The sequence below is a fragment of the Prionailurus bengalensis genome, chromosome D2 (assembly GCF_016509475.1).
Source record: "Prionailurus bengalensis isolate Pbe53 chromosome D2, Fcat_Pben_1.1_paternal_pri, whole genome shotgun sequence".
NCBI classification, from domain to species: Eukaryota; Metazoa; Chordata; class Mammalia; order Carnivora; family Felidae; genus Prionailurus; species Prionailurus bengalensis.
In genome coordinates, this window is record NC_057351.1 from 58,106,117 (window position 1) to 58,124,054 (window position 17,938).

General features: G+C 40.4%; 1 protein-coding gene across 1 annotated transcript; it reads right to left on the reverse strand.

Annotated features, from left to right (window-relative positions):
• Positions 1 to 5,291: 5,291 nt before the first annotated feature.
• On the reverse strand, positions 5,292 to 17,893 carry LOC122493125 (cytochrome c oxidase assembly protein COX15 homolog). Its single transcript, XM_043597230.1, has 9 exons — positions 17,659 to 17,893; positions 16,230 to 16,420; positions 14,413 to 14,535; positions 13,936 to 14,122; positions 11,728 to 11,895; positions 9,915 to 9,996; positions 8,434 to 8,588; positions 6,579 to 6,692; positions 5,292 to 5,611 (listed from the first exon to the last, which is right to left on the reverse strand). Exons 1-9 carry the CDS (start codon positions 17,746 to 17,748, stop codon positions 5,480 to 5,482), a joined length of 1,242 nt encoding a protein of 413 aa, XP_043453165.1. The 5' UTR covers positions 17,749 to 17,893; the 3' UTR covers positions 5,292 to 5,479.
• Between the last annotated feature and the right edge of the window lie 45 nt (positions 17,894 to 17,938).

The window sequence follows — 17,938 nt, forward strand, 5'->3', positions numbered from 1 at the left end:
AAGCGTCCAACTTCAGCCAGGTCACGATCTCACGGTCCATGAGTTCGAGCCCCGCGTCGGGCTCTGGGCTGATGGCTCAGAGCCTGGAGCCTGTTTCCGATTCTGTGTCTCCCTCTCTCTCTGCCCCTCCCCCGTTCATGCTCTGTCTCTCTCTGTCCCAAAAATAAATAAACATTGAAAAAAAAAATTAAAAAAAAAAAAAAAAAAAAAAAGGACAGGATGACCAAGAGAGCTGGTGGTCCCCTCCTACTTTATCACTGACATTAAGGTTGATGGGAATGGAGTTTCCAACAGCAATCATTATACATAAATTTCAGAGGATGAGATTTTTACAGCTGGGATTTTAGAGTTCTGTCTTTTGTTAACCCCTTGGGTTTTATGAATGATAAAATTGAGGCCCAGAGCAGTAGTAATATGTGCAAAGTCTGAGTGAATGGTCTCCTGGATCCAGTTTTCTCTGGTTTCTGTACCACAGACACACACCTTTGACAGCTCCAATGAAGCTCTCATTGACAGAATCTTCCTGCAAGATTGTGTATTTCAAAGGAATCTATTCTTTGTAATACAGCTGATTACACGTAACCATGCCCAATCTTTGTAACTGCTTCTGACATTCATTTGTGATGGCTTTGTTCACATTTAGGAATAAAATATGAAAGAAACACTTTGTTAGAAATGGCACCCAGTTGTTACCACATTTATTCTACCTTCTATATTTCTTTTAATCCTTTTACATTTTAGATGTTTCTTTTAAACAATTTGCTTAATTTTGTACAATTTTCTTAACCACAGCATCTAAGCAATTCATTTGATGGTTATAATCAAAATTATTTAAAGTATAAAATGCCTATCAGATCTACCTCATTAATGAACTTGGCTGTATTTCTTGGGCAGTTCTCAGACTCCATTACAGAAACAAAATGCTGTTTCTTTTTGCTGTCTTTAAACTTCTTTTTGTGCTAACTCAGAACTAGTATCTAATTTCCCTTTGTGCTGTGGTATATGATATGACTTCATTTGGGATAAAGAATTAAGGTAGAAGTAGCAACAGATACTTCAGATTCTCCCAGATTAGCTTCTTAGGTCATGCTTAGTGTGAGTGTCCCGCTGGTAGGGCCATATGCTCTAACTTGTGAGGATTTTGTTGGTGTTACAAAAAATATTAGTTAAAAAACAAGAACTCTTTTATTATATACTAATAGACTTCCCTTGTATTATTACATAAGTGTTTTTCTTTTGCTATAATTCATTATTTCCAGTTTTTCAGTACCATTTTTAGAGGGACAGAGGAAGTCAACATCCGTTGACCCTGTGTTTCTCTGGAAGTCTGAGCACTAAGGAGATCCTTTTATTTGTAAAATTGAGTTATTACTCATAAGGGTTTTTACTTTTAAAGTGTATGCAATCATGGCCTACCATTTTTATAAAAACCAAAGTTGAAAAAAACTTCTGAATCACAGGATGTTTATAGATAGCCATGCATGTATGACTTCAGGCAAGCTGAGGACGTGTCTACTCCTGAGCCTCTCCTTTTTAAGTAGTGCAGCCACTTGTAGACCCTCTGGCAGCCTACCACTCTGGTTCTCCAGTATTAAGGTAGCCCTGATGCTTTCAAAGAAGCCCTTCCTGCAGAGGACTTGCCAGAGTTTGGCCTGTTAAAACTGCTCGTGGTGAAGGCTCTGCGCCTTATTAGCTTCATAATGCTTTCTCTGCAAGCAAGGATCCTAGACAAATACTTTGATTTCTGGTATTGCTGTCATTATGTTGTGTTTGAAATTCTCATTCCACAATTCCTCTTTTGTTGGAGCCCTGAGGTATATGCCTTATCTCTGTTATTTCTGCCTTGAACAATGAACTTTGCAGTGTTGAAAGGCATCTTTTTATTATGACCCACAGCTAGACACTCCCTTCTCGCTTTCAAAAACTGAAGGCTGCTTATGTTGCATCACTTTTGGGGGTTGCTAAGATTGTATGGTTTTCGAATGCTTCACATTAATTTTGCTCAACAGTTCTTAAAATTCTGTTCAATACGGTTATATCAGTGTTGAACAAAAAGTGCAATGCATATTAGAGATGTATTGTCTCTTCTGCAGGGACATAGGTATATGTGTTTCATATGCCTATATATAACCCACTATACGTTCCAGAACTGGAAGAATTGCTACACATCAACTGGTTATCCTAACGTCGTGATCATCACTTTAGGCAGTAGCTAATTTTTACCTCCTCTACAATGGGACAGCATTTGTCAGTGTAAGTTAAAAACAAGAAAATTCAGGTGTTTTCATTTCTCTTGATGTTTTAAAAACAACTGACAGAATTATTGACAGATTTTAAGGCAAATTCATTTAATCTTCTAGGTATATGAGGACTTATTTTGAAAGAGGTGTCTGGGACCTCAATCGGTAATTATCCATTTTCCATTCATTCATGCAATATTTGGTATGTGTTTGGTGCTGGGAATAATGCAAACATAAAAATAATTCAGATAATCTCCATTTACCAAGAGCTCATAGATAGCCACAGTACAGTTATACAGCTAAATGCAACCAGAATCGGTTTTTCCAAACTTACTCATCTTTAATAAAAGAAAAATGAAGAAAAACATCTAGAACTTGAACTTATTCATTCTTTGCTACATTGTTGGAGGGAACTTTAGAAACACTAGCATTTGGCTTTTTGGGTTGGGTTTGGGAGTCATGAGATGATGGATGGGAACCTGCACCTCTGACCGCAGTTCCCTTTAAGAATTCTATCTAGAAGAGGTGACATCCCATTAACACACTAATAGGATCAGATTAAATGAGATAGGGTTGGGCAAATTTGGAGGGGATGAAAATAAGCTGGTCAAAACTTCCTTTTTTTTTTAGAATATCATTTTTTTTCTTTTTAATATGAAATTTATTGTCAGATTGGTTTCCATACAACACCCAGTGCTCATCCCAAAAGGTGCCCTCTTTAATACCCATCACCCACCCTCCCCTCCCTCCCACCCCCCCATCAACCCTCAGTGGTCACAACTTTCTAAGGTAACTGGTTTATTAGGGGCTAGGCCACGGGTGCCTAAACTTGTCTGCATGTTGGAATGACCTAGGAAATTTAAAATTATGTCTATTACTGCTTCCAGAGATAATGATTTAATTGGTCTTGGGGGAGCTTGGGCTTCAGGATTTTCAAAAATTCTAATTTGAAAAAAATTAGAACCTACCTCTAGCAATAGCATAAGCCCCGGGGTCATCCAGAATTTTTTTTTTTTTAATCAAAGACAAACTATTACTTTTGTTTTGCTAAGAACCACTTGAGGATGGTAGCTGTTAAGTCACAGTGAAACTCACAGAATACTGGAGTTGAAAAGGAATGGAGATCATCTCCTTGAGACTGTAAATGGGCAAACCTTAGTCCATTTATGGCTCCCAGATGTGTTCAGCCTGTGTCATGTACTAAAAAAAACCTGAAATTAGTTGCCAACCCTTGAGAGCTTTCACATAAAAATCTAAATGTTTTGTTTCTTTAAATAATCAGATCTGACAACTCTAGACCTATAGAGCAGCAACAGGCCAGAGCTCAGCGGTGGTTTAGTTGAATAGTTGGGACACCTGCTTTTCCACTTTTCCACTGTCCTCACCAGCTGCACCCTAGTGGGCTTTTGTTTGGATCCGACTCTTCTACAAAACTAAAAACTAGCTTTCTGCACCTTCTAGCCATTGTTCCCAGCTCTGCTCTGTCTGAATGTTCTACAGTTCAATGCCCCTACTTCCTTCAAGTATTCCCTGTGTGGTGTGAATTCTGGACTCCTCACCATCCTGGTCCCTTCCTCTGGAGACATACTTAGTAATCAGTGCCCTCCTTAAATGGGGTACCAATAGCGAAACACAGCACTTGCAACTGAAGTATTCTGAGTGCAGCTGTGACACTTCCATTGATGAAATCTGAAATACCACTAATTTTTATCAGTGTCATTACACTTTTGGTGCAAGTTGAGCCGATGGCCAACTGAAATCCCTGTCTTCTTTATATGAAATGATAGGATGCCAGGTTTCTCTATCCCAAACTTCTACAACCTATTTAATTTAAATGACGATGTTACATTTATATTATTTAATTGTATCTTGATGGTGCCACTCTGGAATTGTTTTGAGTTGTGACGTTCATCTATTATATTAACAATGTTGGGTTGTTCCATCCTCAGGTCTGATCTTTCTGATGCCTTCATCCAAATCACCGATTTAAAAAATAAAACTGAATAAGAGCCCTATGACATGTCAAGATAGACCAGAATTATAATTTGTTAATCAAAAATTTGTTCACAGATCTTAATAGATGTCCAAGTACTATATACACCATCAAGGCCATACTTTTCTTATCCATGAGGCTGTTACAAACCTCTCTCAGGAACTGATTCATACTATCTATTCCATGTGACCTAGCAATGTTATAGCAATCAAAAGAACTAGGTTAGTGCTTGATGAATCCAAGTGGGTTACTAGTGATTATTACCTTTTCTAAGTACTTCTAAGCCATTTTGTTACATATAGACATTAAACTTGTCAAAATCTACCCTTTCCCCATTTTGAAAATCAGGATACTAGAAGACACTTATTTCTCGCTGAAGGCTATCTGACTACTTAAGGTATGCCAAGTCCTTCCCTTTGAATCTTCACCTGATGGAAGTGGAGATCATAAGGAATTTCTCCTTAGGCATAATTCAGGACTCGGGGTCAAGGAGACAAGAGCTCATGCATGTCGAATCAAGAGCTTGCTAACATTAAGAAACCTAGACAGCCTACTAAAAAGGAACAAAGGCAGACATTTCTCTACGTTAAATTTGGTTTTCAACAAAAAAACTAAATTTATAAAGTTTTTTTTAATGTTTATTTTTGTGTGAGCACAGGAGAGGCAGAGAGAGAGGGAGATAGAATCTGAAGCAGGCTCCAGGCTCTAAGATGTCAGCACAGAGCCCGATACAGGGGTTGATCCCACGAATCTAGAGATCATGACCTTAGCCAAAGTTGGACACTTAACCAACTCAGCCACTCAGGTGCCCCTAAATTTATAAAGATTTTAAAAAGGAATATTTAGTTAAATATACTTAATGACACTCTTGATCCAGTGACTTTGTTAAAAACAGGCAAAGAATTTTACTTTTTTAATGTTTATTTTTGAGAGAGAGCACACATGCACGTGAGCAGAGGAGGGGCAGAGAGAGGGAGACAGAGGATCCAAAGTGGGCTCTGCGCTGACAGCAGAGACCCCAGTGCAGAGCTTGAACCCACAAACTGTGAGATCATGACTCAAGCTGAAGTCAGAGCTTTACTAAGTCACCCAGACACCCCAAAACAGGCAAAGAATTTTAAATAACTTGACCAGTTTGGAAACCACTTGGTATGCCAAGGACATCCTTTTAGAAAACTCCCAAGTTCTTGTGCTCTCTGATGAGCTCTCAAATGCACTTTCAGTCATAGGAAGCTGATCCTCGGAATTATTTTGGGACTCTTCGGAGTTCATTCATGAGCCAAAGGGCAACACTAAGTAGAGCCAGGGAGCCTGACTGGTGAGTGGCAGCCAAAGGAGTTGGAACGTACATTAGCAGAGTGCTAATGCCCAAGCCCACCTGTTACAGAGGAAAGAATGCAGTAAGAAAAGCAGGAGCCACAACTTCAAATGACTGGGCATAGACAACCAGATACATAAATTTCCACATTCTCCCATCAGAACACTAAAAATATATATTTAAGAATTTTCACAAGTAAATATACTCACAACAAAGGAGATTCAAACAAAATAAACCTAATATTCTCTTTAATTATCCTTCACCCTAGCCCAGTCCCCCCTGCCAAGGTAGTTTATTAGTTTCTACACACTTACACTTTTTCATAGATGTTTACAGAAAAACATACTCCTGTACTTTTAAAAATTGGATTGTTCTGCTACTTGCTTTTTTCCACTTAACAACATGTGTCTTGAGATCTTACTATTTTAAACTGCTACACAGTATTCCACAGTATGGGTGTGCCATACTTGTATATTTAGGTTGTTTCCAGCTTTTTACTATCACAGCAATTTTACCATGAGTTTCTTTGTACACAGCTCTTTGTGCACTGGAATATTTCTAGGGCAGGAACTAAGAAGTCACTTTTCTGGACCAAAAGATTATACATTTAACATTTTAAAAGATAATGCCAAACTGCCCTCTGGAAAAAACTATACCAACTCATGCTCTCATCAAGAATATATGAAGGTATCCATTTTCCTATGCCCATGCCAATACCTGATAATCTTAAAAAAATTTTTTTGCCCCAATCTAACAGGCACAAAGTGGCATGCATTGTTTTAATTTGCACCTCTCAGATCCATGATGCTTCTCTCGGATCATGAATGAGGCTAAACAGCTTTTCATATTTATTGGTCATTCATTGTTCCTCTTATGAGAACTATGTATACTCATATCCTCATTTTATTTTCCGGTTATTAATCTTTTAGTCTATTACAAATATTGAAATCATTTTCTCCTAGCCTGTCACCTTCCTTTTTTAACTTAGTTTTGGAGATCCCTCAGACCAAGAAGAAGTGGTTTATACCTGTGTATATGCCAAAGCTAGCAGAGTCACTGCTGCCATTTTGGTCCTTCGAGGAAGGGGAATTCTCCGGGAGAGGAAGTAGAGCACTGTCACGGCTGTAACTGAAGTGATTCCCTGCAGAAAGGAAGGTATCTCACCAAGTGCCAGGAAGAAATGTCCCACCCTCCTGATTTCTGCTCATCTTACACGTATCTTCTCTAGAACAGTGAGTCACCATTAAGCACTTTCTTATACCAGGCAGAGAACGACCTGTGGCTCCACCTGTGATTACTCCTCAGTCTCCTCCATGTTCTGCTTGCCACTTAAATGTTCATGTTCCCCAAGGCACCTATCACTCTAGACACTCTTACTCTCTCTTCTCAGTGATCCTTTCCAAATTCCAACATGGGTGCATCCCTCAGGGGTAGCCCTCACTTTTTAAGTCATTCTTTGCATCCTTATGCCTAATTTTATCTCCTCTCGAATCCTGGGGTTTTTTTCTTTCTTTTTTTTTTTTTAATGTTTATTTTTGAGAGAGAGAGCGTCAGCAGGGGAGGATCAGAGAGAAAGGGAGACACAGAACCCAAAGCAGGCTCCCAGCTCCAAGTTGTCAGCACAGAGCCCGATGCAGGGCTCAAACCCATCAACCGTGAGATCATGACCTGAGCCACAGTCGGACGCTCAACCGACTGGGCCAACCAGGTGCCCCACTAATCCTGTATTTTTAAAGTGGGTCTGACCCCAGCACATGAGGGTTATTCTCCTGGGCTGTGAATAGAGAAGGTAGTGGTGCTGGCAGCTAGTGCTAAAAACAAGTGAAAGTATCATTTTCCTTCCCGCCGCACTTCAGTAACGGATTGGCAATAGGGTCTCCTTTCCCACTCCATGATGTCAAGGAGAATGTTCGTCTATCATTTTTTACATCTATTTCACTTTTCCTTTTCAGAGCTGTCCAGGATGACAATTTCAACTAGACTCTACTTATTACAAAATGTTGGCAAAGAGGCCTGAGCCCACACAAGGTAACTGGCCCAAGTGCCAGTGTTGCCCTTGGGGGTCTGAGTCCTCTGGACCTCCGTCTTTGGGTGTGCTCCAATCACCTCATACCCAGCACACCTCAGTCTGATGACATCCTTCATCTCCAGCCCAACACTCATTCTAGTAGTCCTATTTCTGGGTGTGTTTTAAGCATGCCACAGAATAAACTTTGGGATCTTCTTTACCATCATTACTACAGCCAATCTTCTCCTTAGAGCCTGTTTGTGATCCACTGTTCTCTTCAAGTTCTGCTCCCCCACACAGCCTAGAGCCCCACCACTCTCACCTGCAATACTGCAATGGCACCTCTGCTTCTTGCTGGCCTCCTTGCCGCCAGTCTTTCCTGACTCCAACATATCACGCCCAGCTACCAAGCCAATCTTAACATGACTCATAGCAGGCCCTTAATAAATATCAGCTTAAATAAGATGACAAACATTTTAGCTCCCTGGAGTTTTGGTTCAGCTCTGATAGTTATATGTTCAGCAGCCTATCTTTGCCCTTTCTTCTCTACTTGGCCTCATTTCCACTAAAATGACTCTCCTATATGTGTGCAAGATTGAGGGAAGTTATCCTTTGCCAGATGGCAAAAGGCATATTCCAACTTTAAGAAGATGGCAGTATCCCAAAAGCCAGAATTTGGCTGGAAGGGGTGTGGGTAATTAGGACAAAAACATCACATCAGAGAACTGGTGTTGAATTTCTCCCAAAAAGAAAAGGAAATCTAGTGCCCACTCTGTTCTACCCTCTCTTAGTGCTGCCATTAGTGCCTCAGACACCCCAAAGGCTATGAGAGGCTCCCTGTGCTCAGTAGCCAGTAATCAGCAGCCAGACTTACCAGAATCCGGTGATCAAACTGCACCATGGTGGGATTCTCAAAAACATTCCTCAGGATGGGGGAGAAGGTAAAGAGATCCTCTGGGATCCAAGATTCTCCCATCTTCGGGAAGGAATTGTAAACAAGCCCAGCATCCAGCCCTGCCACAAAGGCCCCTATATTCCAAGGCAAATAGTATTTATTAAAATGAGATACAGAGGAGATCAAATACTAGTTTTGGCATAGAAAAAGTTTATTATCCCAGAGACAGACAAAAAGGAATAATCAGAACAAAAAGATCTACAGAAGGGTTTCTAAACAGAGAATATACATCCTAATCACCACGGGAATTTAAAAAAAAACAACAACCCACAAACTGCATCCTCACCTGCTCCCACCCCAAGATTCTGGCATGCCTCCCTTAAAGGAGAGAAGTAGAAGCTCTGGAACAAGGCATATTCGATAGAAACATCCTGTTAGTGATTTTGATGCCCTCCTTATCCCACTACGAACCAGATCTATTCGGGAAATGCTTTTCCCCCAGATACCTGCGTAATATACTCCTTCATTTCCTCAGGTCTCCACTCAATATCACCTTATCAAAGAGATCCCCTCAATGATCCTATATAAGACAGCACTTCCCCAACCTCACCTCTATCCCCTTATCCTGCTTTATTTTTTTCCTCATAGCACTGAACACCATCTGCCATATATTTTCACTGTTTATTGCCTGTCTTCCCCAAGTGCTCAAAAAATGTTGGTTGAGTGAACACAGAAGTGAAAAAAAATTTACAAACTAAATCCTGGATAAACATGTAAAATATCCATGAATTAATAGATGGCTGATCCATTATTTATGATAAAAGAGACTTTGTTTTTTTATAAATAGCATTTATGAAGTCAGAATTCATGTTCTTCCACCAAAAAGGAGAGGGGGCACAAATAACTGGTTTGATGGTTTTATTTACAGCAGTGCTACTCAACAGAACTTTCTGTGATGATGGAAATATTCTCTATCTGCCATCCAAAATAGTTGCTAGACATATGTGGCTATTGAGCACTTGAAATGTGGCTAGTGTGACTAAGGAACTAAATTTTAGATTTTATTTAATTTTAATTATTTAAGTTTAAATAGTTGCTACATGATAGGTACTGTTCTAAGCACTTCACATCTATTACTTATAGTACACCATCATCTTCATTTTACAAATGAGGTCACTAAGGCCCAGAGAGGTTATACAGCTTGCCCAAGGTCACAGAGTTCATAGGTGGTAAAGCCAGGATTCGAACCTAGGCAGTCTGGATCCAGATAAATGCTCAATATTTTTGTTCAACTGACCGGAAAGCAGGGTTTTTGGAAGGGAGGAAGGAAAAGAAAACAGAGGGTGAAGATGGTGGGTATGAGAGAGGCAGGTGTGAAAGGGAAATAGGAAGGTGCAAGAGGAAAGGACAAACTCCCCCCTGGAGTTTGTCTAGAGCCCGTTGGATGAGAAGAGTCCTACCTGAGAGAGCTGTAAGGAACACTAGGCCTGCTGTTCCATGAGCACATCGCCTCAACCACAGAAGCTGACGAGTTTCAGGCAACTAAAGAAGAAAAGCATTCAGATAAACTGTACTGCAAGAACCACGGGAGGCAGCAAAGATCTCCAAGGCCAAAGTCAAGTGACAGTCTGAAGCCTCATTTTCTCTGACTCCCTAAATAGGTTGAGCATTCCCAGCAGATATTCTGTTCAAATATGCATCATATTTTACGATGTTTATACATTTACTATGTCTTCCTTGCTATCCTGTAAGTTTTGTGAAGGCAGGAACTGACATCTGTCTTGCTTGGTGAAGTAATCCTAGCCCAGTGCTCAGTGTGTAAATACTCATTACATATCTGTTCAAAAATGATTTGCATTGCATTTCCCATTGCAAGGGAAAAATGCTTCACCATGTTTGAAATGATGTGGCTTAAGATAGAGGACTAGGGGCGCCTGGGTGGCGCAGTCGGTTAAGCGTCCGACTTCAGCCAGGTCACGATCTCGCGGTCCCGGAGTTCGAGCCCCGCGTCAGGCTCTGGGCTGATGGCTCAGAGCCTGGAGCCTGTTTCCGATTCTGTGTCTCCCTCTCTCTCTGCCCCTCCCCCGTTCATGCTCTGTCTCTCTCTGTCCCAAAAATAAATAAACGTTGAAAAAAAAAAGATAGAGGACTAGATTTTCATGTTGTTTATGTATGATATTTAGTGCTTTGCAAATATAGTCAGAATCAAAATGCCTAAAGTAGAGACTCTTCCATTTAGTGTTTTGTTAATATAAAAATTTGATTTTATTTTTACTGTAGCCAACTTCTGATACTAATCAGTGAAGCAACAAATATTTATTAAGAACTTTATAAACAGGTTACCATAAAGATACAAAGGAGTTAAGGAGTTAAGTCAGACTACTGTCCTTAAATGGTCTATAATCTAGTACATGAAGAGTGAGATATCATTAGAAAGATAACGTAGGACAATCTATCAGTACTGTCCAATGGAACTTTCTGTGATGATGGAAATGTTCTATAATCTAAGCATGTGGATTGTCTACTGCACCAATGTTTTGACCCCATTTGGCTTCCCTGTGGGGATGACTGCCAAGTCTACAACTCCTCTCCTTGTTGGGATTGAGGCTACTTATTCCAAGTACCTACTGGATAATTCTACCTAAAAGTCCTTTGTCATCTCAAACTTCATTACATGGACAGGTTATCCAGGCCAACCATGACTTTAATACCAAAAATAATAGTCATTTTTAGAAAAACTAGTGTTTTCCTTTGATCAGCATACAAAGAAAATATTTCAGACAAGATCACTATATTGTCAGATTTGATGAATGATAGGTCCCCAACTAAAGAATAAACAGCCCCCATGGCTCCTGTACACCATCAAAGGTTCAGAAACAGCTTCCATTCTGGCCTTCCTCCATCCCTCTGGGAGTCACAAGTAAGGCTCTTGTTGCAACCCCTTCCTATCTTTTCTAAAATTCATGTTTTCACTGTTCCCAACAGGCAGTGCAAACAGAATATTCGGCTCCTGTACTAATTTTCCTTTGAATGAGTTGTTCCAGCTCAAAAGAGTAATGACACATTTTCCTTTGCAGTTCCAAAGCTTTCTTGAATCTCAAAGTTCAATGCTTCTGTCATATTTGATTATATCTAATTTCTGGTAAATCGGTAGATGTTACTAAGGGAATGTGTGCATTTTGATTTATAACTTCCCATAAGAAGCAGAATTTCTGTTCCTGTGACCCTGTCAGCATCTGTGTAGATGTACTAACAGCATAGACTGACTTTTACCTTGTGCTGAGGGAGCAGCAATGAGAGTGAAGTCCACAAGCTGGCACAATAAAGAACAAGGGCTGATCCCAGGTGGGCAGCAAGGCGGTACTGACTGACCCGAGGGATGTCATGGGAGTCTGGTTTTTCTTCTAATCCACTTTTCACCATATACCATCCCAACAGACCCTAGAACCAAAAACAGAAGGGGCAAATAACACACAGCTGGATCTGTCTATTCAACTTTACTATCTGAGAAAGCGAGTTATCAATTATCAGTACTCCCTACCTGACCTCTCCTTTCCATATCTTCCCATATCCCCAGTATCCCAGGAGTCGTAACCTATCCACATTTTCACACATAGCACCACAAATACTTAACCACTGCTTAGATTAACATTTTATTCAAGTATAAGCCAAATACAGAAAAGTACACAAAAGTGTATCTATGGGCAAAACCTTAGAAATACTTGCTATAATTTAATATTATTTAAACCAGTGAAATATAAGAATAAAAAGAGTTTTTTCTTTTTTTTTTTTTTAATTTTTTTTTTTTCAACGTTTATTTATTTTTGGGACAGAGAGAGACACAGCATGAACGGGGGAGGGGCAGAGAGAGAGGGAGACACAGAATCGGAAACAGGCTCCAGGCTCTGAGCCATCAGCCCAGAGCCTGACGCGGGGCTCGAACTCGCGGACCGCGAGATCGTGACCTGGCTGAAGTCGGCCGCTTAACCGACTGCGCCACCCAGGCGCCCCAAGAGAGTTTTTTCTATACAAACTAGATCATATGCTTTGGAAAAGCTTTGATAAAGGTAACTGCTTAATAACAATCATTGTCAAGTTAGTAGGAATAGACAATTATAAAAGTTTTGGGTAGAGGGGAGTAAAAAATTTGTAAGGCTTTGCCAGCAGATTGCTTTGCAAATGTCTAAGTTCCCACTCTTCTTTAAGGAAAATGAAATGAAATAATAGTTTATGAGGATGCAAGAGATCTGAAGTTAAATTCCAATCAGAGGACTTAAAGAACAGGTCTTAGCTCTTCATTAAAAAAAAAAAAAAAAGTAATCAAAGTACAGGCTTAAGCTTAAAAATGCAAGGTATGTATTATTCTGATTCTCTGCTTAACTTTTTCAATTAACCAAACAACTGTCAGTTTCATTTCTATCAGATAAGATATAGCCCTTTCACCCCCACTCTCCCAAGTCAATAGAAGCATGTCAAGAGGTGGGATTCTCCCACCTCTTCTACATAGCTCTCCTCAGGAAATCTTCTGGGGCATGTCTTTATCCTTAGTGATGACCCTGGATGGTTTAATTATCTTGATTTCATCTGCATAGGACATTGGAAGAAAAGGAGTGTAAAGTGTGATTTGCCAGCCCCACTTTCTTCTTCCCATAACCCCATGTGCCATCTTCAAATTTCTACCGCCCTTGGAGTCGATCTTTAGTGGGTTTTTTTTTTTCATTCTAAAATAAACTTTCATTTTGTTTTACCAACCCTTCCCTAGGTCTTAGGGACATTTACTAATGTCTCTTTACCTGTTTCTATTGCCTCTATTTTGTCTCTTCCATCTCCCTCTTTAATTCTTTCTCATTGGTTCATATTCTTACTACTTCAGAGTCAAATTAACCAATTAGCTTCTTCCTGATCAAATTCTGATGTTCCTTTGAGCTCTAAGACTCTCTCTGAGGGCGTAGAATCATGACCCAAATACTCATAAGTACCTTCTCTCATATTCCTTTTCTTGGCTCTCAGTCTCAGTCTCACCAAACCCTTAACTGTGGGAGCTTTCAAATCTGCTTCTTTAGCCATTCTAGCACAGAAAAGCCATAGAGCAGACAAGTGAGAAAAGGGGAGGAGAAAAGAACCCAGGAAGAGATCCGTGACAGGAAAGAAACTCTTGTGACACAAAAATATATTTACTGAGTGCTTACTAATTCCAGGAACTAAACTAAGTATTGTATATGCATGATCTATCTCATTTAATAGTCACATAAGTCAACCAGTAGGCACTATTATTATCTCTATTTACAGGTAAGGAAAGCATAGCCTACCGAAGATAGACAACTTGCCCTACTAAGTGGCAGAGCTGGGCCACACTTGTAACACTAAAATTCATCCTCTTACCCACTCTGTAATACAGACTCAGATTCTTTCCTTAAAAACAATACCAACCAGGAAGCTCCTGGAAGCATCTGTGGTTTCCCAAACTTGAATAAATCTCACCTGGAAGCAGACTAACCCACACAGGGCAAGAACACGTCCTTTCATGCCACGGCTGAGCCAGCCCTTTCTCCAAAAATAGGCAGCAGGCAGGATGTATGTGAGGCCCACAAGGCGACCCCACATTCGATGTGAGTACTCCATGTACCAGATGAACTTGAATTCGGCCAGTGTCATATCATGATTCAAGCTGGGAGGAAGGGAAGTCAAAAAAGAAGAAAGAGGAAACATCCATCTGATTGTTATTTACCGAGAGACTGCAGGAGCATTCTCAGTTTTGAAGCTTGAAATAAAAGGTCTGCCTTCTTCCTCATCCGTGACCCCAGGATCACTCTGGAACTGGAGGTTTAGAGTAGAAAGCTCACTAAACATAACTGGAGCAAATATCAATAATGGAATCTAACCATTCTGAAATGCTGAAATACGCAAAAGATTGAGAAGGCCTAGTGGGGCATTTACCTGATTTTCTATAATACTTACATTTTAAATTCTGGAAATTGCTGATATTTTTGGAATTCTGCTTCCCATTCCTCTTGGTGTGTAGGTGGCTTCATCTCCTTTATTAAATTCCAGTCTACCATTGAGAGGCCAGACTCTGTCAACCTTAAGATAGGAAAGAAATGGTGTGTGCACACATGGACGGGTGCCCATGCAATGCTGGATTTCTCATGAACAGTTAACAGAAACGGGGATCTGAACTTAACCCCTCTAAAGGTAAACACAACATTTCACTATATCCTTTTTTGACACCTTGCTTTCTTCTTACTGTTTAAAATTTCACCAGAAAGAGCTGCCATCAGGTACACATTTCTTGACTCCTTATTCTCTCAATCCTTTTATTCAACTCTTTACCTCTTTCTTTCACTAACATTCCTTAACAGGTAATATCAACCCTTACACCCAAGAAATGTGCCCTACATGGATATGAGACATTATTTACACAGGGAAAAGAGATTTGTTAGATATAAAACAGTTTAGATTCTTGAGTGAATTTAAAGCTAATAAAATTCAAATGTGTTGCAGTTTCCCATAACGGCCTATACAACATATGATATTTTGAAATAAGGGTACAGGGAATGCGGAGGAAATCTGAGCAACACATACTGTATTAACACCAGAAGGTATTTTCACCAAAAGGAGCAAGGATTCCTAAGGTAAAAGGCTGATTTTAGGTCAGAGGCAAGAAATGTAGAAGATGAACCTGGAACATCATATCCAGAAAGCAAAGAATTAAAGGTTACTAAAAAAAAAAAAAACCCTGGAGACAATTTGAAGAGGCTCCCATTGACTAAAGATAGAACAATCTGAGCACACCATCAAAGCAATGGATTGAAACATCAAACACATTTAAACCGATGAGCTCATAATATGTAAAAAACCAAAAACTTTATTGATCACCTTTGGAGGATGCTTGGGAACCAATTTATTATTTTCAGAATTGGTAAATAAAGGGAATTTATTTATCCTGCCTTTCCTATACAAACTGTACAAACAGTACCTTAGGATAACCAAACTGTTGATGAGAGAAAGTTCCTCTTTAGAGTTGAGCTAATAAATTATTAGAATTTTGCAACTGTAATGAAATCATGGATCTAGGCAATGATAATCAATGGCTGTTGGTATCTCTAATAGACACCAGATATTTATGAATGTTGTAATCACCTATGAAGGATTTTGCCCCCTGCTCCCATCCTGAATCTGATCAAGCAACAACCCATTTACAGGAAATACAGGGGATAAGGGAACATGTTAAACACCACCACAAGTATGCAATCAGCAAAATCCAGACTGTGGGAAACTCCATATGACAAATCAGCTGGGTTTCTTTAATAGCAAAAAAAAAAACAAAAACAAAAACAAAAACAAAAAAACCCACAAAACTACAAAGAATGGGGGAGGAAGGGAGAAGAATCTAAATCTATAAAATCTCTTTATAGATTTAAAGAGACCGAAGAGGCATATGAACCAATTGTGATACATGGAACTTATGTGGATTTAATTCAAACAAACTATACAAAAAAAATTTTGAGACAAATTTGAAAACTGTATGTAGAGGGAAAATACATAAAAACAATGCATATCAAAACAGTTAAGACCTAAACAAGTCTTTATGAAGGGCTCCTAATAATAAAACTCTAGATTGTTCTATAGCAGGGCAAGTCATCCGACATGTCCCTCTGCATATATAAAATGAGGGAGCTAGACTAGATGATTCCTAAGGACTCGTCCCCCTTAGTCATTCCATGTTTCTACTGATGACCCAAATAGCTGACTCTCGCTATGAGCAAATTACTCACCTAGTCATTCCACCAAGAATAACTGCTCCAGCCACTGTTCCACTGCAGACCAGGAGCCATCGGCCCACCACCCGCTCAGCAGCTTTTGAGGGAAGGGACACTGTACCCCTTCCAGACTGCAAAGCTACTTCAGAGATGGTGCTGTATTGCCCTGGCCTTAAGAGGTGCCTGATCCCACAGCTGCAACCACACTAAGGATCAAGACAGACAAATTACAACTGGAGACAGAGGGAAAGGCCTCAGTCCACTACTCTCATACACAATCCCACTCTGTCTAGAGTGGAGTACCCTGTACAGTCACATCTCCACCGCTTCTGCTCTAGTAAATCATCATCTCCTATCCAAATCACTGCATCCACATCCCCCTTCACCCCCCACCACCCCCGCACCTGGTTTTCCTGCCTCTAGTCTTGCCTCACTCCAATCCATCCCCATACCACATGAACCTTCTAGTCTCAGCTTGCTTCCCCCAGACTTAACTCCACACCTAAGTATGGATTTTCTTTCTCCTGTGGGAATTTAAACATGACTTCTCTGACTGGGACGCTCCTTGTTGTCTGATTGGTAACATCAACTATAGATCTTAGTTTAGTTGTCACCTCCTCTGGGAAGTGTTCCTAGACTCTGCCAGGTCTGCAACAAGTCGTTCTCACACTACACTGTACCTCCCCTATCTCAGCCCTCAACACATTGCAATGTACTTCAGGTTCATTTGTCTACCAACCACTAAGCTAGGAGTGTGGGGCAGCAGTATCTGGTCGGTCTGGTGCTTTCCCTCCTGCAAATTTCATTTCTAACACATTCCCTTACATAACAAGATCTTAATAAAGATTTGACAAATGAATTACAAGCGAATTAACTGTGCCTTCCTCTAGGGTGGGAGACTTTTGGTATTTATCTTTCCTAACACATAATAATCACTCAATAATTATTTGTTGAGCAAATAAACACCCTCTTCTGATTCTGTCCCTGAGTCCAAAGGTTCGTGTTCTGTTTCCTAACTTTAGACAACTTAAGTTAAGCCTCAATTTCCTTCTCTGTAGAATGGGATTATAGTTCCATACCTGACTACCTGAGGGCTTTTAGCAAACCTCAAATATATAGGTAAAAATTACTGAGCTTTTACTATGTGCTAAGCGCTTGCTGTATAGGAAATTATTCAATCCTCCCCAGAAACTTATGAAGTAGGTATTCCAATTCCCATTTTACAGACGAAGAAACTAGGGGACAGAAAGGTTACCTAACTTGGCTGATATCACACAGCCAGTAAGTGGCAAGTCCAGATCTTTAACTCAGGGACTTTGGGCACAAAGAAATGCGTTGTGAATTCTAAGGAACTACGTCAATGTGATGTCGAATTATCTATTATTTTTCTCCTGACTCTCGCCCCATGTCCGATTCCGCGATTGAGTCGGCTGCGGTGCGGTACCTGCGTTCTAGGCGCCGCCCTAGGACCCAGGAGCCGTAGGCACGGGTTCCCCATCAAGGACTTCAGGCGCGGAAAGAGTAATCGCTGCATACTGAAGACAGTGTAAGGAAGCCACCTCCACAACCCAGCACTCTGTGGTCTCCTTTCACCGCCGCCGAATGGAGAAACACATCCGGGTCATGCAGCGCGAGCCCCTCCTTCTCAGAAGACAGGGGCGAGCAGTGACTGCGACTGCGCCAGACACTCGTCTTTCGCGGGGGCTGCTGGGTCTGGGTGTCGG